Source organism: Sinocyclocheilus rhinocerous, unplaced genomic scaffold, assembly GCF_001515625.1.
Source record: "Sinocyclocheilus rhinocerous isolate Xijiao unplaced genomic scaffold, SAMN03320098_v1.1 scaffold993, whole genome shotgun sequence".
In the NCBI taxonomy this organism is placed as follows: Eukaryota; Metazoa; Chordata; class Actinopteri; order Cypriniformes; family Cyprinidae; genus Sinocyclocheilus; species Sinocyclocheilus rhinocerous.
In genome coordinates, this window is record NW_015639771.1 from 1,926,274 (window position 1) to 1,947,169 (window position 20,896).

Sequence of the window (20,896 nt, forward strand, 5' to 3'; positions counted from 1 at the left end):
AACCAAAATATGAACCTTTCATTACCCCTTTAAGTGAACTGCTGTTAAACTTTTTTATTACACTAGCGCTCAAAAGTTTGAATAATTACGTTTTTTTATGTTTTGAAAGAAGTCTCACAAATTCTGCATTTATTTACTGCACAATATTTACAGTAAAACAGTAATATTGTAAAATATAATTTTAAAAAAAGTGTTCTATTTGAATATACAGTATTTTAACAATTTATTTCTCTGATGGTAAAGCTGAATTATCAGCAGCCATTACTTCAGTCTTCAGGGTCACATGATCCTTCAGATATCATTTTAATAAGTTGATTTGGTGCAAGAAACATTTCATAATCCTATATGTTTTTACTTTTACTTTTTTTACTGTAAAGACTTGTTACAATGTTACAAAAGATTTCTATCTCAAATAAATGCTGTTTTTTTTACTTTCTATTCATCAAAGAATCCTGAAAAGATGTATCGCGCGTTCCACAAAAATATTAACCAGCAAAACAATGATAATAATAAGAACCATTATTAATAATTGAGCACCAATAATAACTGATAATAACTGATCACCAATTCATCATATAAGAATGATATTTGACGGATCGTGTGACACTGGAGTAATTTCTGCAGAAAATTCAGCTTTGCATCACAGGATCAAGTACATTCAAATAGAAAACAGTACTTTTACATTGTAATATTTCACAATATTACTTTTTTTTTTTTTAACAGCCTTGGTGAGCATAAGATACATAAAAAAATTTTTATTATTCCAAACGTTTGACTGTTAAGTGTATATGTGACCCTGGACCACAAAACCAGTCTTAAGTCGCTGGGGTATATTTGTTGCAATAGCCAAAAAAAACATTGTATCGATCAAAATTATCGATTTTTCTTTTATGCCAAAAATCATTAGGATATTAAGTAAAGATCATGTTCCATGAAGATATTTTGTAAATGTGAACATACAAGTGGTTGTGACAAAATTGGGCCAGTAACATCACACTATAGGCTATAAAGCATCTGAACATGGTTGGTCAAATTGATCGAATGATACTCCAACGTAAAGGCAACACGGATTATAGGATTAACTTTGACCCAGTGGCAACGTGTCCCCTCCTGGCAGGTTCAAGTTATGTAGGGGTTACTACAGGACATTTTCATGAGGGTGCATGATCATTCGTCCCAGCATTATATTAAACTAACTGAGGACTGTTCCTCTCCCAGACTGGCATTTTCAATCCAAATGCAGGTAACTCTGGCCCTCACTAAAGAGTCTTTTAAATAGTTTGTCGCTTGTGTTCAAACTGCTCCAGAAGTCAAACAAACAGTCATTCAGGACTTCAGACAGCCTTTTTTCTCATGATACACAACTGTGCAAGTCTTTGAGTTCTCAGTCTGAAGTTGGTGTTTGAAATGCTAGCATAGTGAAATAGTTAATAATGGTGACAAATTAAGTTCAATCTTCTCAGATATGACTCGAGTGTGTTGGCCATCTGCTCAGTGGATTAAGGCGGCCAAGTGTTGATTCTCAAAGTCAAAATCTAATTAGCATCTAAAACACAGAAATGGCTGATCATTAATACCTTATGGTCATCATCCCAGTACTTAAGGATACAATCCATAATCGGACTGGATTATGTGTAATGAAACTAAATTGTGATCCCAAATCTATATAGTACCATACGGTTATAGAACAAAAAATCAATTAATACATGATTTATTTCTAAAGTTTCATGTGGTTTATGGCACAAAATCAAGTATAAGATCTCAGATCAAATAGAATGTTAAACTGACGATGATGGATGACACTGATAAATTCTTTTGATTAAAAGTCTTGGTCGGTTTCATTATATTAACTGTGCAAAATTCTCATCAGTGAAAAAAACCCAACCTTTTAACATCTCAGAAAGATTCCTAAACCGTTTGAATTACTTTATGTATTCATTAGCACTGGATAAAGTGATATAATTTACAGAAGAGCAATAAAGTCTTCTATTAGGAACATTGCAAGCAAACTACGGACTGTTCACTTCAGATAATTTTTTTTTTTTTTTTTTTATTCTATATGCACTTTTTGTTGTAATGTAATTTTAAGTTAAATGTTAAATGAACTTAATATATTTACTTTTAAATTGTTTTAAAAAATGTTGTAAAGTCCTCAGTTTGCATTTCTCAATTCTGTTTCAGGAAATTATGTATGAGTGTATAGATAAACTGCTACATACTGTTATTTACCGTCTTGTTCGAGTGACATATTACAAATATGGAACTTCCTTTATTATCAAACTAATGAGAAAACTAAAGTGTTCGCACAAGACAGGAAGAAACAAAGAGTCAGTTTTTGATCAAGTGTGTATTTCATTCAATTTGACACAAAGGCAGGCCTCAATTATACAATCCACTAACATTAAAGACATTCTGCAATGTTCACAAAAACTTCACAATGTGCATTTTATATAAAAGGTCTTACAAAAAATGTCTCGCGTCTTAAAAAGGGGAAAACTCAGTCGAGAATACAATGTAAAAATTCCCTTGTAATATTGTCAAGTTGCCAGGGTAACACTGAAGCGTCCATTAGTTTGACATTATGCCTTTTCATATGTGCGGACAGCCTGCACGCCCTCAAAAGTCAAGGTCTGTAAACAGCAAAGATGAGGAGAGAACATTTAGGAACATTAAATATCCATGACAATGATGAAAAAGAACATTTGACTTAAAATTCTAAATTAATATTAATAATGATGCTTACCATAATCATTTGACCATCCTTGATTTCTCTAACAAACTTAGTCTCCTTGCCGTCCCACTTCTGAACATGGACAAGATTTTCCCCTTCCAAGTTTACAGTGGACTGAAATGAGATAAAAAATAGGTTTTAGTAGTGTTTTATCACTGTGCATGATGTAAACTAAAATTATATCATATATGATCAAATTCATGCAAGGTACAAAGAGACCTAACCTGACAAAAGTGCTTTAAATTTGTATTGTAAAACTGATTTGAGATATATTGTGGACACTGCATGCATCAATGAATGAAGAAAAAAACAAAACACAAACCTTTACATGTCTGTCATCTGCTGTGGTTTCGTCAAACTCCTCTCCCAGTTTGAAAGAAATGTCAGTGTTTTTGAAGGTGCTCAGCGTCTTTATGACAACTTTGTCATCCTCATGACTTATGACAATTGTGGGTTTGGTAACATTGCCTACTTGCCTAGTGGCAAAACCAACACCTGTGGGGGAAAAAAACAAACTCAAAAAACATTACAGACAGAACTATTAATAATATTATATAAACTGTACAGAAAATCTCATGCACTTAAACACCAGACTGTTCAATTGCACCTTGCACGTGCAAAGTGTTAAGAGGAATTCTGTCTTTCTGCAAAATAATGTCTTATTTTTACTTACCCAGTGCTTTCATGTATTCATCAAAATTCTGGCTGTCAACCAGTTTCCAAGTTGCACAAAATGCATCAACCATATTGAGAGATTAAAATGCAGTGATCAAACACACAGTTGTCCTTGTACAGTCACGGAATTCACAGTCTCTTCAGTGTTTGCGGACAGCAAAGCCCAAACTAATTAATACTGTCAGGGAGGCGGGGCTTTAGGGGAAGCTTCTACTGATTGGATGGATTTTTATGTACTGAAGCTCTGATTTGTTCAAATACATGGCGAGAAGTGACACTGTAATTTCAATAGTATAATCCAGTAATGGGTCTGGGACTTTGCGTTTGAGCAAAGATTAAAATGTTAATAATTACAGTTCTGACTTTTTATTTTAAATATAGTTCCACATTCCACAGTAAAAAAGAAAAAGAAAAAAAAGCGATAAATAAAATATTTATGCAGTTTCAGGTCTGTGTAAAACTTATCAATCACTATTTAAAAGCTGGGCATCTCTCTCTCTTGTGAGCAGATCATTTATATTAGAGAAATGCATTTGCATTTGCAGCGGTTTTCATTAATGCACAAAGAAAATTACTGATACTCTAAAGCATCACAGCACCAATGATCTGTAGCACAGACACGTAAGTTTTGCATGACTGTAGAATAAGATCATCCCCTTCGCACAATAAATTGCACAGCATTGTAAAAACTGTAATAAACTGCTATCACATGTAAAAGGAATTATACTGAACATTTTATCACATATCGTAACCCACGTTAACTATGTTGAAGCATTCGGTGGGTCTTCATAAGGAAAGACGTCTTCCTCCAGGGGGCGCAGGAAGGCTCAGAAAGCAGCATATAAGGCGTCAGGACGTCTCTTGCTGGGCCATTTATACAGTTTGCACAGTTTAAATATTGTATTTTCTTTTTTATATGTATTAATTCCTAAGATTGCTTGCCAAATGAGACGCAGCAATCTCTAGAAAATGATTTTTATCGATAACATTCTTCAGTAATTACGATTGGTCCATCCTTATCAGCGCTGAGAATAGTAACAGGTATATCACAGCAGCTACTGCACAAGCACAAGCGACCTGGACGATAAAAATATGAGAATTACAACTACATTAAAAATACCTTGAAAAATAGAAAAAAGGGCAATATATTATTTAAACTCATTGTGCCCGACCAATCAGAAGAAGTCCCATCCATTTTATAAACTTATTTCGTGGTAACTGCCATGGACAGTCATTTGTACGGAATGATTCGCACTTCTTAAAGTCGGCCGCTAGATGGCACGCGCGTTCCATTGTGCACATGCGATTGCAGTTTACCTCAGAAATTCCATGGAATTAATTTAGTACATTTTCGCAGACATTACTACGAATTGTACTTTAAAAAGTCACAAAACAAATGCTTTATTCAGTGATTTCGCAAGCGTAACTTGACTTTTTCCAGCACTGGCACGGTGTGAGTCACCGCAGTGTCATATACATTCTCTAATGCTCCTTATGAATTAAAGGACTAGTTCACACAAATATTACAATTCAAATATTCTTTATGTAGTTCCTAACTCGTATCTTGTCTTTTGTTTTTAGTGGAACACGCACAAAAAATACAGTCGGAAGGAATTCGGGTCTCATGTACACACAGCATAGCGACAACGACTGACAAATGGCAAGGACAAAAACACCAGGAAAGCACATTAAAGTCCTTATAACTTTTATAATATATTCTAACTGTAACTGAATTTCGGTTTGTTTCTTGCTTCACATATTTTATCATATCTGAATTCAAGGTTTCTTCTATTCATCCCGTCACTGGAGGAAAAAAAAAATAGCCAAGAGCCCAAAACAGTTAAACCATGAGCTAGTTACATAAAAAGTAAGGAGACTTTGCCAACTGTGAAACACATTGTGTTTTCTCCATTTGTTTGCCATTTGATTGATGAAACTCAAGCTTAAGAAAGCTTTAGCTATGCCCTTTGCCATTGTTTCCCAACAATTGGAGTCTCTTCACAGTTCATTCCTACAGAAGATAAGTTCACCCTCAAAAGTATCTCAAAACTTTTGGAGGAGCTTAAAATGCTGGAGGAAATCACATGATGCCGCTTAATGTCGGGCTGACTTCAGTCTGTACTGCTGAATAAACCTCAGTATCACCACAAACCATAAGGCCTACCACTCCCTTGTTTGTCCAAACACCCTTCATCGCCAAGGAGGAGGCCTGAATGTAACCATGGAGCTTTTGGGTGTAGTGTGAATATTTAATGTAATTAAAATGATTGATGTTAATGCCGTGTAAAATTCACCTAATAGACCAACACAAGCTGCTTCTACAAAGCCTGTAAGTACTACTTCAAAAACGCGCCCCACAGCACTGAGAACAAAACATTTATTTTTAGACAGTTTGTGGTCCTGCTATGTATTCAAGTAGGATATCAAACATGTGCTATTCCATAAAGTCACACACAATTAGACACCACAAATTTATACTATGGTACACTATAATGTAATCGGTATGGCAGAACGTTCTGAACTAACAGAACTAAACCCTGCTGTTTTTAATTAAACTGGCAGGCTGAAAGGTATGTCCGGCCGCCTCAAATCTTACAGTCGGCCAAGCAAGAGTAAAAGATGAGCTTGGCTGCACTTACCTTTTATTTGTGTACTTTATACGTTTCTATTTTGAACCTAAAATGGAATTTAAAACAAAAATAGGCTTTAAAGTTTCTCAAGACATCAACATCTTGACATTTGAAGATCATTTAGGCCTTACAAAGTTTAAAAACATGGAAGATTTTTTGTTTTAATGTTATAAATGCCTTGTGTAGTTGCATTACTGTGTTGCTACTGTGCTTTGAGTTGTTGCTATGGTTCTCTGGGTGGTTACTAGGGTGTTGCTATGCGGAAGCCATGGTACTCTTTGGGGTTGCTAGGGTGTTGCCAGCCAGCCAGATAGATAGATCGATAGACAGATAGATACAAGGATGATGGATGGACAATGGATAAATGTGTAGACGATCAGACGGATGGATAAATAAGATGATGGATGAATGTAGATAGATAGATAGATGGATAGACAGACGGATGAACAGATTAATAGATAAATAGAGATAGACAGATAATCCGAATAACATAACCAGAATAACACAAACCAGAATTACTGATGACAAACAGTGATGCATCTATCAGTTTCAACTGGTTAATAAACAATGTAGAACAATTATGCTAAACACTTTTGAAACGCTTTACTTTTGGTGGAATGGGTTCATCCAGGCTATACCGCTTGAACTAGCTTAAGGCAGAGTTTTGGTTGAAAACTAAGCTAGTGCTTTGCTGAGTTATTAAACCTCCTTCAAAGTCTCATTTCATGACTGAAGAACATTTATGTTTACAAGGGGCACATTTCATTAGGTCACATTTGATCATCCACATGAGGAAAGCAAGAAATGCCAACAATTTTGCCTTGTTAAATATTTTAATGCTTGAAATCAGCCTTTGATAATATGCAGTATTTTTACATACAATAGTAAATAGAAAATATTTACTTTAATTCCTTTTATGCTACGTAACTGCACCATGTCCTTGATGCACATAGCCCAGATTTGACTAAAACCTATTTCAGAGTAAAGTGCACATTCACAGTTCACAGGGTTTTTTGCCTTTTTGCTCAGCCACATGTGGCTGGTAGACTTGAGTGAAAGCATGTGTTTTCATTTAGCCCTTCAAATAAATAGGAAACTCTGAGAACAGAGGAAAAAGTTGAATCTAGTTAACTCGTTTTAAGGCTTTCATTTGTCAGTCAGAGGGAGTCAGTTTGCCACTTGTGAATTATGTGAATATGATAACCAACATTTATGTCCACACTTTACACTTAGCTCTGATAAGCAATCAGGTGGCTTGACATTGGTCTTTACTGGCCCAGAGCAGAAAACTATGTACAGTTACTGTAAAGATTCCAGAAAACAGTTCTCCATTTATATGCTCTGGCTAACTTCCCACAATGGAAAAATGCTGTTGGAAAAAGAAGAATGGAAAAAAGAATGTTTGTGTTAAGTTCCTGCTGGAGTAGCATGAATGATCTTAATTTATTCCAGTAGGGTTAAACTGAATAGATTTACGTGTGCTGTAAAACATTACACATTTAACTTGATTTCACTCTTTTTTTTAATGAAAAAAAAAAAATGCTGTATTTAAAATGCATATAGGTAGATGATATTAAATACTTTTTGGAAGTTGACAAATGTTTTTTTTATTATTATTATTATCATTGATACATGATTATAGTTTTTATTAATATTTTTAAAGGGGTCATATGATGCGATTTCAATGTTTCCTTTCTCTTTGGAGTGTTACAAGCTCTTGGTGCATAAAGAAGATCTGTAAATTTGCAAAGACTAAAGTCTCAAATCTAAAGAGATACTCTTTTATAAGTTAAGTCAACCACGCCTACCTAAAACGGCTCGTTCTAACACGCCCCCACATGTCTACGTCACGATGTGGGAAGATTTGCATAACGCCGCCCAAATGTTCACGCAAAGAAAGAAGGCGTAACTTTTATTCTCGCTGTAGTATTGTTGCTGCCGCCATGTGGTTGCCGCAAGCTCCTTTGTCAAATCCGCCGGCCGCCGCTCACTCAAGCCCGCCATGTGTGACGCTGTGTGTTTCGTTGTGAAAGCAAAACTACTTTGTTTGGCCTTCCAAAAGAGGACACGACTAGAAATCAGTGGTTAAGTTGTATTTGTTCCAGAAATCACAGCACACCTCGCTTTTTCAGACCGATGAGCTTTGTAAAAATCTACGCATTTCAGAAAGGCGGGGCATAGAGGAGAAACAATAATGTACAGTATGTGGAAAATAATGTGTTTTTTTTAACCTTAAACTGCATAAACACATTTCATTACACCAAATACACAAAATAATGTTCTTTTTAGCAACATCATAGGACCCTTTTAATTTGTTTTTATTTTTATATTTTTCATTTTTATTTTAAAGTTTTTAAAATTTTAGTTCAGTTCAGTTTAGTTTAGTTTTAGTTTAGTTTCAGCACAGCAAGTACTAAAATAATTTATTTAATTTCAGTTGACAAAATGCATTTAAATATGATTTTCGTTTTAGTTAACAATAACCCTGGTCCTTTTATAATTTCCAAATCTTAAAATAAATATATATATAATAAAATATATTACTTATACTGCAGTATTTATACTTCTACTTATAATTATTATCTATGCAGTTTTATGACCTCATAAATTAGAGAGACTACATGGAATATTTGCAGCATTTAAAACTTGTTTAGTGTAGTGAAGTGAAGGCAAAATAGTGCTTAAAATTGTGAAAAATTCTAAAGAATTTATACAATTTTCATTATACATCTTATCCTAAAGCTTGGTGTTGACGTAAAGAAAATATATCGACACATATGCATCAACTACCCACATACTTACTATATTAAATGTTTATTTTAGAGTAAACCTATGAAATTATTTAAATTCTTACAATCACAGCTCAAATACAGTTCACTTAAAAAACAGTTTGGCTTGAGTTACAATAGCAAAAACTCTTAAAATAAATATAAATGCAGAAATATTACTCTTTGGATGTCAGTGATAGTGTCCTTTTCACAGTTTTTATTTTTATTTTTTAAAGCTGCAGTCCGTAAGTTTTGCCTCTTTGTCGCCATCTCTGTTTGAAAACCTGGAATTGCAGCTGTGTGCGGAATTATCTAGCTTGCGTGGGTTGTGAGTCGGCTCGGCTCCAGTGCGGATGAATCTAATGTTCCGAAGGGTACATTAGGTGTGGCAGTCAGTCACCGCACCAGTGTGGATATTTACTGTACTTCGCAATCACAGATTCTAGCCTACGTCTTGGAATATGACCCAAATAAGAATTTTCACCGTATATTGCCATCTGAACAAGTAAGTAACAAGTCTGCCATGTTTATTCTGACCAACTGAGGAAAAAAGCATTACCATCAATCTTGCTGGTGATTAAATCTAAAGATCGGTTAGCTCATATCACATCAAACCATTCAAATTATTATTATTGTTATACTTTATTCTCAAATGATAAATGTTAACAACATCAGCATTGGTGACTATGAGTGTGTATTAGCGTGTAGATTTCAATTTCTGCACAGTCTAATCTAATTGTCATACTCTTCGAATTTCATATTAAGAAATTCTTTTAACCCAAAAAGCAAATTATGCTCCCTTTGAACTGGTTTTCTTTAAAATACAAATCTTTGTAATCCCAGGCTATCTGTAATCAGAAGCACATTTATAACTGGAATATAATTTAATTTCATTCACATGTGTTTCATAAACACATAATCCTTTATGGATTACAATCCGCCATCAAAATGATACATTTAATTATTCTGGCTGCTGTGAGAAAAGGCTATAAATGATCCGTCACCTGCAGGATCCTCACATGCGATAGCCTAGTAACCGGGACAACTTCTTTATGTTTACAGACGTGACGTAATGACGCAGTGCCATGCTCGAATTTCCCACGAAAACCTACCCGTAACCACTCTAAAATTCGAAAAAATTATTATAAGATAACTGTTGTGAATCTGGCTAAAGTAAGGCGATAGTTTTGAACACTGGCTGGTTATGTACTTGCTCAAATATTGATTTCGGATAATTTTTAACCAAAAAAAGTTACGGACTGCAGCTTTAATGTTCACCGCTTGTAAAAGTTCGAAATTGTCCATGGAACCTGTGTTTGAGGCTTCTGCTAGATGTCAAGATCATCCGGCCTGGCCCGACTGCTCGCTCGACTACTGGGTCGAGGTTCAAGCTCTTTGAGCAGCAGAAGATCCTTCCCCAGAGTCACTTTCTCGGGATATGGAAAGCGCTGAGTGTGACCCAGCTGGTTCTGTTCTGTACTGTAATTAGTCCAATTCTGCTCATTAGCCTGCTTGTCGTAATTGTCAGAGGAGTTGGACTTATCGCCCGTATCTAGGTTATAGCCCAGATTAGGGACGGGTGCTGAGCAGTCGTTGTAATACCCATAACTGGACAAGTTCCTTGGGCAGGGCTTGATATTACAGGCGCTTTCAAAGTTTTTCTCCGACTCTTTGAATCGGTCCTTCATCCTCTTGAAAATCACATAAAAAAACTCAAAGACATTGAGGGCCAGAGAGACAAGCGAAACAACCAACATAAAGATTATAAAAACCGTCTTCTCGGTGGGACGAGACAAAAAGCAGTCTACTTTATGTGGACAAGGGAACTTTTGACATGTATAAACAGTCGACAGCGTGAATCCATAAAGGTGCCACTGAATCAACAGGAAAACAACTTCAAATATGGACTTCAACACAATGCTCACTATATATGTGTAAAATATCCCTCCTCTCATTTTGATCTTCCCGTGATCTTCCAGGCCATACTTGAATTTCTTCATTTCAATGTTCCTCAACAGCACATCCACATCTCCTCCTTTGCTCTGGATTTCTCTTAATTTCTCCTCCTTTTTATTCAATTTCTCCTCCTTGTGCATAAGGAACACGACATGGCTGAGGTACAGGAGGGTCGGCATGGACACAAATATGATCTGCAGCACCCAGAAGCGCACATGGGAGATGGGGAACGACTTGTCGTAGCACACGTTCTCGCAGCCGGGCTGCAGCGTGTTGCACTTGAACGCCGACTGCTCATCTCCCCAGGCAGACTCCACCGCCGTCCCCAACACCAGGATCCGGAAGATGAAGAGGATGGAGAGCCAGACTTTGCCTCCTGCCGTGGAGTACGCCTGGACCTTGTCAAGAAGTTTCCCCAGTGCGCTCCAGTCACCCATGATGAAAGATGTTCTGGATTAGACAGGAGATGACCAACCTTCAAGCTGACACAGAGAATAAATTCAATGAGTATTATAAACACAGATGAACCCCAGTGTTAAACACATCCAAGTGGTCTCCTCGCTCCCCATATTACTGCCAAGTACAATAACATAAGTCCTTGGCTCTTCTTCAGAAATGTTCCTGGGTCAATCCCCGCTTTGAAATAATGCTTTGGGGATTTCTGACCTTTCAACAGATATTTAAAAAATATTGCATTTTTGTAAAATTCAGAACAACAAGTAAATAGGCTAAAACACAAATACTAAAGGATAAAAAAAATTTTTTTAATTTTTTTTATACATAGTATTTTTTTAAATCACAAAAACACAGTATTTCTGGAAAACAAACTTCTGAGGCTTAACACCTTTATCACAGATTTAACCTACTAATATATTTTTAAACTATATACTATCCAGTTCCAGACTATAAACAAACGACGCTATTTAATAAACAAAAACATGCATAAATACACAAATATAGGCCTATACAGTTTGTATCCTACCAACTTTTAAGTTTTAACATATTTCCAATACATGTTGACTAAATGCTATGTTGTAAAGTATGTTTCTTACCAGGAAAGTCGTTAAAACCGCCAAACGTCTTGACAGTTACGATAACTATTTGTAACATTTCAATGACAAATTTCCCCAAAATAAGCAGTTTCGATATAAAATGAGTTTTCCTACGGCGAAAGTTTCCTCATCTTATCCATCGGAGGGACTTAGTCAGAAGGGGGGAAGTTAAACTTCAGCTGACTCAAACTTATGGACTTCCAGAACTTCTCCATCTCCGTTATATTTTTAGGGAGGAAATGTCTTGGAATGAGGGAGTGCAATGAAAGTGGGAAATACCGCCATCTTCTGTAGAATCAGCAACATGCCACAGACGCAACCAGGCCTTCAAAATGCTGGGGAATGTTCCAGTTCATCTGTTTCCATGACGACAGAAGATTCGAAAGGTTCTCTTGGAACGAACGAATGCAACATTCTGGTCAGAGCAGTTCTTCAGTTACTTTTTGCAAAATAAGTTTAAGTAATAAGTAAATTCATGTAAACACTGCATTTATAATGTCAATTTATGTAACAATTATCTATATCTATCTATCTATATATATATATATATATATATATATATGCATTTGAAGAGTTCAATTAATATAGCAGTGTAATCTATAGAATATATAAATGCTAAATGCATTTTAAAAAGCATGTTCTATCTTTTTTTCAGTGAACAATCAACTTCAAAAGTTTTTTCACTTGTTTATTTTAAAATGAATCACAACAATCACATCTCTTAAAATACATATATCAATTTATGTATGGATAAATTATTTAATATTATTAAGCATGATTGACTATTCCATATATACTCTCGATAGCTAATAGTCATATCTGATGTTCAAACTAAGTTCTCAACATATTATTTAATATACTCTTTGTATTGTTTGCAGAAAATATCCTTTTTTGTTGAGAGAAGGGCTGAAATGAAGAAAATGACTTGGTAATCGAATATGCTTGGTTTGTTTTGGGAACCAACAACTGTTTTTCTTTTGCAACTAAACATTCCAGACCACAGCCTCAGGAGGTTCATTTCCTCGGGGTCATGGAGGACCTCAGGGGAAGCTCTCCCTCAACCCAGCTGTTTGGATTAGCCAACATTCTTTTCCATATTTGAATTTCCTCATCCATCGAATCCAGCCAATCAACTTTCTTGCCATAGCTCTGTCCTGCAAGTTAAGAGAGACAATGTTAATGGAATGGCTTCAAGAAACCTTCCTTCAGCTTTTAGATCAGGACTCGAAATATAGATTAGGTACAAAATACAGCTGCAATGAAGAAATGCTTTTGTTACCTGTTCCGAGACTGAGGCGCAGACCTCCCAGAAACTGATTGGCGAGTGTGTTGTGATCCCAAACAGTCAATTCGCAGCAGGCCTCACTGACCTCCCCAGTTTTGAACCCGTCATACACCATGGCATGGTTATACACAGGGTCCTGCGTCTTTTTTACAATGCGAGTCTTCTGGCGGCTTTTCTTTCTGGTATCTGGTAAAATGTAGCTAAGAAACAAAACAAAATTATTAGTGAATCTCACCTGTCAAAAATATGTCCAGGTCATATTTCACCCCAAAATCAAAAGAAAGAAATAAGAAATTTTATTAAGAAATTTAATCATGTTAAAATATTTTTAAAAAAAATTAAAAATACATTACTTTTTGTAATGTAATCTCAAAATAAGCTTTAATTGAAATGACTGGAGGCATTACAGTAATGAGAATTTTTATGCACAGTCAAATTTCTTATTTTTTCTTTTGATTCTGGGGTGAAATATGACCTGGTCATGTTTTTTTCTGACTCACAGCAGCTTATGTAAATCTAAACAAAATACTGTAAATAAATATAGTGCTAGAACAGACATTTTAAACCTATAAAACTGCATCAGGAAAAACATTTGTCTGACTATGTGTAAAATGAGTTTGTGAAAATGTTACAATGAAGTTAGTTCTGTATATAATTTTTTTATCTTTTAAACCAAACAAAATGAATGAAATGGGTCGTCTGGGTCATTTCCTTTCTTCTCATGTCATTTGGATAGAAAAAAAAACATAAAGAGGAAGCATGAGAGAGGGAGAGAGAGTTAGAGATGGAACAATGGCTTTAGCTGCTTTGAAAGTCATGTCCGTAACAGATGACAGGCACACCCTCACCACTTAACAAATGAATCGACTCCCTGAGGCTTCAGGCAACGTAATTCCTTTGCCTCCCGCAGCCAGACATGAATCTCCCCGGTGCTGTTCTTCGACCCACCTGAAATCAAATAACACATTTTAAAGCTTGTTTGTCATGAGCTGCACTTCTAAACTTAGGTATACAGAATGATATGAAATACACAGACGCAACATTGACATTTGAAACTGTACCGGACTCCGGAGGGGCATATTTCAGTGAAATTGATAACAATCCATTAGACTCTTGCGATTCTTGATTTTCTGAGGTCTATAATCAAAAGAAAATGTAATATTCTGTTATATCAGAGAACTAGGTTGAACTGAGATATCACTTTATATGAAAGAACGTACAGGCTGTTCCTAAACACAAAATCATTTGAAAGTATGTTTTTCACAAACATTTTAGGCAGTGTACCTTTGGCTGTAGGTTGTACCAGGTGAGGGGCTCATGTCCCCAGTCCCAGGTCTTAAAACTGATCTCAACCTGCCCCAGGAACACATTTCTGCCTCTGGAGTCATTGTGCCACACGGACAGATTCAGAGTCTTATCCGGCAGCTCTTCACGCTTCACTTTGTACTGAATAGAGATTTACAGTACAGATAAGATGCAAGGTTATATTAAATATTCATTTGATATTTTAGTGTCACAGAGAAACATACTCTCAGAGATTCAACGTAAACTGGATTCGCAGTCCGTTTCTTAATGGAAGTTTTCCTTTTGCTGCGACGTGACTTGTCTGGATAGAGGTAAGTCTTCACATAACTGAAGATAGATAGGTAGACAGACAGACAGATAGATAGATAGATAGATAATATATAGCTTTAATTCATTTATTTTCTTAGTACAGATTTTCTTTTTAGTTTCAGAACTCACGGGTCAGTGCGTTGTTTACGTGGATCAGCTATGGCCAGATCCTGGCACTGTTCAATCATGATGATCAGCTCTCCAACAGGGCTGTACATCACTGCAAACTCCACAGAGCCCTGCACTTCAACATTCCCAAAATCCCCTGCGTCGCTGTACACACTCAGCAAACTACCGGTGCGCTTATGGGGGAGGGGAAGGAACACGGATAAATCTCTGGAACACCATCTTTTTTAATTTTGGACTTTTATTGCCTTGTACTTGGGATAGGAAATTGAATGATGACAGGAAAGGGTGGGAGAGAGAGGGGAATATGGGATGGGGAAATGACACAGTCTGTACTTGAACCTGCGCCCACTGGAGCACAACGGCCCTTATGTGACATAAGCACATGCTAGACTGCAAAACATAACAACATTCAATGACATTATGTAATGCAGATATTTGATACTATTTAAGGGCTATTTAAATGTGTTTTTCGTTGCTTAGATTATTTTTGTGATGTTTAATATGCAGAAACGTCTCGATTTACTTAAAACGCTACGGCTTTATGGTGCCTTTCAAACAAGCCAGCACTGGCTCAACCATAAATCTGGGGCCGGAACTACTTATAATAAACTGTTTATCAGGTAATTGACAAGTTTGGACAAGCAATGGCAAACTAAGCCTTTAAACATTTAAAAATACAAAGTAGAAATGGAAAAGGTCCAGCTCACATCAGTAAGAGACAACGCGCTAGCCGAATAGCCTTTTCTGCTAGAGAGATCTGACCCATAGCTGGACAATGAAGTATCATCATCATCTGAATCAACTCCTTCATCCTGTGACATAGAAAACAATATAAACAAAAACAGCAAAACAGAACATAAGTTTACATTTGACAGTAAGCAACTTACTCTGATCAATACTACACACTGCAGTGGAGGATAAAAGGAATGATGAAATGATATTTCAAGTACTGCAACAGTATAAATTACATTTGCAGGATGAACAGTAACTCACCCCCGAAGCATCTGCAGTGTAGGAAGGAGTTTTAGATGTGGATCCCTCAAGTAAAGCCTCTAGATCTGACACGCCATGTTTTTGTCCTAAAGAAATCAAAGAATAAAGCTCAATTAAGATATAAATCCATGCATGTGAATATACCGGGAGAAATCTAACAAGTTAAACCTGAGCTTAAGTGAACACTCTCTTCTCTTTCTCACATATCAGCCCTTAAGGGCACTTCAGAAATCAGATTTCACACTTCAAGCTAACATGGTGAATCAGCCTCTAATATCAGATCTCATAATCAGTTACCTTTCATTTCTGTTGGATCTGGAGATTCAGATGGCATAATGACTATTGTGGGAACCGTATCATCTCTAGTCTCCTGCTTTGGCTCCAGAGCAGTGTTCTTCTGCAGGACGGGTGGTCTTGTCTTTTGAGCTCTGGCCAGAACACTTAGTACTATATCTGACTTCATCCCCTGCTCGGTTTCAGCATTGTCCTCCTCAACTTTCATCTCGGAAGAACCTTGACCCAGCCCAGCAACATCTTCACTTGTAGGTTTAGCTGGTCGAATTGGTTCAACAGCAGTTTTGTCATTATGTTTAGTGTCAACGTGCACTCCAGCATTTCCAATGTGCACTAATTTCCCATCATCTGTCATTGAAAGATAGTCTTGGCATAATTCTGCTAAAACTTGACTTGTATTGTTAGTGTCTTTTGCTAAATTCTGATCATTTGATGACTTTATCTTAATTTTTTCTTTATCTTCATGAGCATCAAGATATCTTTGCACAGTTTTGTCACTGACACTTGGTTTTGAAGGTGGTGAGGACATTTTGAAATCTTCTACTACACTTATATCGGCTGTTTTATTGTGCAACAGCTCTTTTTTTTTAAGTGTTTTCTTTTCCATTTCCACTGGTCGGTCATCGCCAGAATCACCGGAAGCATCTTTCCCCTGCAGAGTGTCAAGAGGGAAATTCATGAGAATCCATTTCAATCCCCCATTTTAATGACTGACTTTGGGACGCTTTTTCAGCAGAGGAATGCTTATTGATTTGTTCCTCACCAGCTACACACTCAACTACTTGATCTGTCTCAACAAGTAAACCAGCGCTTACATTTTTCCCTTCACCTCCCTTCCTGTCTGAACTTGCCTCATCATTAAGTATATCTCTGGAGACCATCGTTCTCTTATCATGCTCATTAGCAGAGTCTGAGGGACCCAGTTTATCGCTCTCAGACTCTCTAAACGTACATTCAACTGAACACTGCTGATCTCTGCCTGTACCATCTTGGAAAGCATTAGTAGACTCGTTAACCTCCTCTGAACCTTCGTGATTTGAGTGTCTAGTCAATTCTGGCCTATCACTGGTGAAAACTAAGGAAGTCTGTGGTTGATTCTGAAACTCAGTTGATGAACATCTTTCTAAGAAAACATCTTGGTTAAAGTCTTTAGGTTCAGCTTGAGATACAATTTGAAATGATGTTTGGTCCATGCAATTTAAAGATGGAGGCTCTGTGTTTGGACTTGATGTGTCCTGCTTCTTTAAGGTCTCTGTATTCTCAACATGTGATTTTACCTCTTTTTGTTTAGGTCCAACGCTATTGCTTTCATCATGCATAGGTTTCACTGCATTTGGTTCGAGGGAGATCTTCACCCAGTTCTCTTCAAACGATTGGTCTTTACGTAATGCTGGAGGGAGTGAAACTTTTCGCCCTGGCTCTGGATTTGTTGCATGTTTTGTGGTGCCTCTTTCGGGTTTAGTGTTTTGAACTGCACTTAAGAAGGGAAAAACAGTTGTTTGGTCACCAGAGAGCTCTTTGGGTTGTGCTTCCGATGAATTGTGTTGTGGGTCAGTGCTATTGAGGACATGATTGCCATTGAGTTCTGCTCGTAGTTTTTCTTTTCTTCCAGCCACTCTTGGAGCAGATGAAGCCTCTGTAAACACAGATCATTTGTACTGGAAATTATGACCAAAATATCACCAAATCGAACTCACACAATACTAAATGATCAGTTTCCACAAAAATATTAAGTAGCACAACTGTTTTCAACACTGAAAATAATAGCATCAAATCAGCATATCAGAATGATTTTTATGGATCATGTGACACTGAAGATTGGAGTAATGGCTGCTGAGAATTCAGCTTTATGTCACAGGATAAAAATTACATTTTAATAGTAATACAATTTAAACTAACTGTTTTCTATTTCATAATATTACTGTTTTTACTGTATTTTTTGTCAAATAAATGCAGGATCTGTGATCATAAGTCATATTTAAACATTGCTCCCACACCCCAAAATGAAAATAGCAATATTTAGGGAAAAAATTATTAGCTGTTTTTAGCATATGCTTTGGTTCACTAGGGTTCACTAGCATACTTAAAGTTCACCCAAAATGAAAGTTCTGTCATAAAATATATTCTTTTAAGTTCAACAGGAAAAATAAACTTTTTTTGTCAAATAAATGCAGGATCTGTGATCATAAGAGTCATATTTAAAAACATTTAAAAATCTTACCAACCCCAGATTAGGACGTTATTGTAATTCCCTACAAAGCATTCATGAATCCTCAATGATTAACTTATATTTTTTTTAAAAATCCATGTTTATTCATGTGATTAAAACTCACCTCCATCCATAAAGTCCTCATCAGTATATTGATGATAACTCTGTAAATAAATAAATTAAAAATAAAATTGAAATTCTGGTCTTACATTCTAAATATTTACAGAAAAAATAAATATTAAATATAACACTGAATTTTACCGTACATTTCTGTCATATCAATTTGACAGTCACCACTGACAAGCTACTACTAAATATATTGTAGAAACTTAATTTTCTGTAAAGCTGATTTGCAACGATTTGTATTGTGAAAAGCGCTATACAAATAAACTTGAATTTAATTGAATTGAATTAAATATAATATAAAATATGACAAACCTCTTTACTAAGTGCTGGATGAATTAATCTAGGGTCAGCTGATGGACTACAGTGGACAAAAATATATATAATATATAAAATATATATATCATAATATTACAGGCATATTGAAAAATTTACATACTGAAAATCCATCCAAAATACATTTGGTTGGCAGTTCAGCGCTGTAAAATAAAGGCCATTACTTTGAATACGTTGAAGGTGTGCTGTGATCCTCCTTTTCATTCAGGAATGGGTTGGGTTTATGAGCTGAGTTAAAAAAGAAACAGCAAATATAATCAGTTCTGACACACTCAAAACTGTTTGATTCAAACCTAGATGCACCTAGTTCATATTCACTTAACAGTGAAATGGAGTTTTAGTTACAGTAGCGAAGGGCAATGCAGGGCATAATCAGGACACAGTATGTTGTATCTATGACTCAGTCAGAAAGCAAAAAAGTTTGAAATGACCAGACAGGTGTGTTGTGTGTACTCAAAGATAACAGCATCAGCTCAATAAGGATGGCATGAACTCTGCATACCTGCTGTTTTCTTCCATCTCATGGTGGACCTCACCACTGCAGTGACATCTGTCTGCTGCCCGTATCGCTTGACCCTGAGCTCTTCAAACCACTCACCTGTCAAAGTCTTCAGCTGTTGAAAGTCAGGGACTGACTGCCTCAGTTTCCTGATATGTCATAAAAGCACAAACAGGGTTCTGAATACTACAGATGCACTATTTAGAATACTTTGGCCAAAGACTTTGGAAAATGTGCAGAAGTCATTATAACTTAAACATTGCTCCCACACCCCAAAATGAAAATGGCAATATTTAGGAAAAATATGATTAGCTGTTTAGCATATGCTTTGGCTCACTAGTTAGGGTTCACTAGCATACTTAAAAGTTCACCCAAAATGAAAATTCTGTCATAAAATACATTCTTTTAAGTTCAACAGGGAAAATAAACGTATATAGGTATGGAACAACTTGAGGGTGAGAAAACGATGACAGAATTTACTTTTTTGGATGAACTATCCCTTTAAGTAAGCACACTTAAAGGCGGGCGTACACGGTGCGATTCTGAAGGTCAGAACGTCGTGAGCTCTGGCACATGTCACGATTGAGTTTAGGCAGTCACACACGACACGAATTTACTACGATTTTACAAACTCTGACGTAAGCATTACGTTTCGCGCTATTCATAAAAATATGGATTCTGAGGACGAAATAGTTTACTTTGTGGCAGGCGGCTTGTGACGTCCAAAAAAAACAACAAGACAAAGGACATGGCAAAGAGAATGGCTGAAAAGCAGAGAAAAGCATGGACTTTATGTTCTTCATAAAGAACTCGAGTGAGTAGGCCATTTCTGAATTTCTGCTCGTTTTGCCGGAAATACATTCATTCATAAAGCTGAACGGCAAATTTGGCACATTCGGAATAACAAATAAAAAATAGAACTGTATAATTAAACTAAAATTATTATAGACTATATGGTTTTTGTCATCTTCTGATTGGTCAACTTCAGATGCGCCAAATCGTCTCATTCAACCTCACACGCCACGAATTTAAACCGACAGCATCCGATTTTTTTTGACATGTTTGAAAATTATCGGGAGGACGGGAGGTGCTCCTAACGTCTCGGATCGGCCCGTAATTCTTCTCACACAGTACGAGCCGCGACCATGTGAGCATCTGCGATTTTCTCCCGAGAGAAAAGAATTGCCTGCAAGCTTGTACAACAGCAAAAATCGCACCGGGTACGCCCGCCTTAACCCTCATGCCGAGTTCACACCACGATTTTAGCCCGATTTTTCACTCGCCGACAGGTTTTGCGAAATCGCCGACAAATGCCCGAAATCGGAGGCAAATCGGTGCTGGTTCACGCGAGTGACAATCACACAGTGTGAATTATCAAAGACGCGATCTGAGGGAATCGCCGACGCCCGCTAAATATGTGGCATGCTAAATGTCTGGAGCTGTCGGCTATTCACAATCACGCTGTGTGCAATGATTTCTGACTGAAAACTACATCGGCGATGACCTACAGCCAATGAGAGACCAAGATACAGGGCAGAGGGAAGTTCGGGGAGGAGTTATAGACAAGAACATCAGTACTTCAATAGATATATGAACAATTAT

General features: G+C 36.6%; 3 protein-coding genes across 4 annotated transcripts in view; all 3 read right to left on the reverse strand.

Annotated features, from left to right (window-relative positions):
- Nucleotides 1-2,331: 2,331 nt before the first annotated feature.
- On the reverse strand, nucleotides 2,332-3,550 carry LOC107751758 (fatty acid-binding protein, brain-like). Its single transcript, XM_016567522.1, has 4 exons — nucleotides 3,405-3,550; nucleotides 3,054-3,226; nucleotides 2,744-2,845; nucleotides 2,332-2,630 (listed from the first exon to the last, which is right to left on the reverse strand). Exons 1-4 carry the CDS (start codon nucleotides 3,475-3,477, stop codon nucleotides 2,580-2,582), a joined length of 399 nt encoding a protein of 132 aa, XP_016423008.1. The 5' UTR covers nucleotides 3,478-3,550; the 3' UTR covers nucleotides 2,332-2,579.
- Nucleotides 3,551-9,906: 6,356 nt separating this feature from the next.
- LOC107751756 (gap junction alpha-1 protein-like) lies at nucleotides 9,907-12,022 on the reverse strand. The gene is made up of 2 exons (XM_016567521.1): nucleotides 11,813-12,022; nucleotides 9,907-11,242 (listed from the first exon to the last, which is right to left on the reverse strand). The coding sequence occupies exon 2, from the start codon at nucleotides 11,195-11,197 to the stop codon at nucleotides 10,133-10,135; it is 1,065 nt and encodes a 354-aa protein (XP_016423007.1). The 5' UTR covers nucleotides 11,198-11,242; nucleotides 11,813-12,022; the 3' UTR covers nucleotides 9,907-10,132.
- Nucleotides 12,023-12,504: 482 nt separating this feature from the next.
- LOC107751755 (synaptotagmin-like protein 2) overlaps nucleotides 12,505-20,896 on the reverse strand; it is a 9,998-nt gene continuing 1,606 nt past the window's right edge. The window contains exons 2-17 of one of the 2 annotated variants that reach the window (XM_016567519.1): nucleotides 19,298-19,443; nucleotides 18,960-19,023; nucleotides 18,775-18,820; nucleotides 18,461-18,500; nucleotides 17,405-17,763; nucleotides 16,131-16,779; nucleotides 15,834-15,919; nucleotides 15,728-15,745; nucleotides 15,548-15,652; nucleotides 14,841-15,013; nucleotides 14,627-14,729; nucleotides 14,382-14,543; nucleotides 14,159-14,234; nucleotides 13,946-14,045; nucleotides 13,092-13,297; nucleotides 12,505-12,966 (exon numbers count right to left, since the gene is read on the reverse strand). In XM_016567519.1, the coding sequence (XP_016423005.1) occupies nucleotides 12,827-12,966; nucleotides 13,092-13,297; nucleotides 13,946-14,045; nucleotides 14,159-14,234; nucleotides 14,382-14,543; nucleotides 14,627-14,729; nucleotides 14,841-15,013; nucleotides 15,548-15,652; nucleotides 15,728-15,745; nucleotides 15,834-15,919; nucleotides 16,131-16,779; nucleotides 17,405-17,763; nucleotides 18,461-18,500; nucleotides 18,775-18,820; nucleotides 18,960-19,023; nucleotides 19,298-19,443 (2,473 nt within the window). In that variant the 3' untranslated portion in view covers nucleotides 12,505-12,826. The remainder of the gene's footprint in view (nucleotides 12,967-13,091; nucleotides 13,298-13,945; nucleotides 14,046-14,158; nucleotides 14,235-14,381; nucleotides 14,544-14,626; nucleotides 14,730-14,840; nucleotides 15,014-15,547; nucleotides 15,653-15,727; nucleotides 15,746-15,833; nucleotides 15,920-16,130; nucleotides 16,780-17,404; nucleotides 17,764-18,460; nucleotides 18,501-18,774; nucleotides 18,821-18,959; nucleotides 19,024-19,297; nucleotides 19,444-20,896) is intronic. The other variant, XM_016567520.1, reaches the window with a different exon arrangement.

Excerpts from the sequence above, each read along its gene's own strand:
- LOC107751758 (XM_016567522.1), bottom strand. The coding sequence starts at position 3,477 with ATGGTTGATGCATTTTGTGCAACTTGGAAACTGGTTGACAGCCAGAAT. Across the intron at positions 3,227-3,404 it reads TGAATACATGAAAGCACTGG|GTGTTGGTTTTGCCACTAGG; the intron begins GTAAGTAAAAAT and ends TTTCCCCCACAG. Across the intron at positions 2,846-3,053 it reads CAGATGACAGACATGTAAAG|TCCACTGTAAACTTGGAAGG; the intron begins GTTTGTGTTTTG and ends ATCTCATTTCAG.
- LOC107751756 (XM_016567521.1), bottom strand. The coding sequence starts at position 11,197 with ATGGGTGACTGGAGCGCACTGGGGAAACTTCTTGACAAGGTCCAGGCG.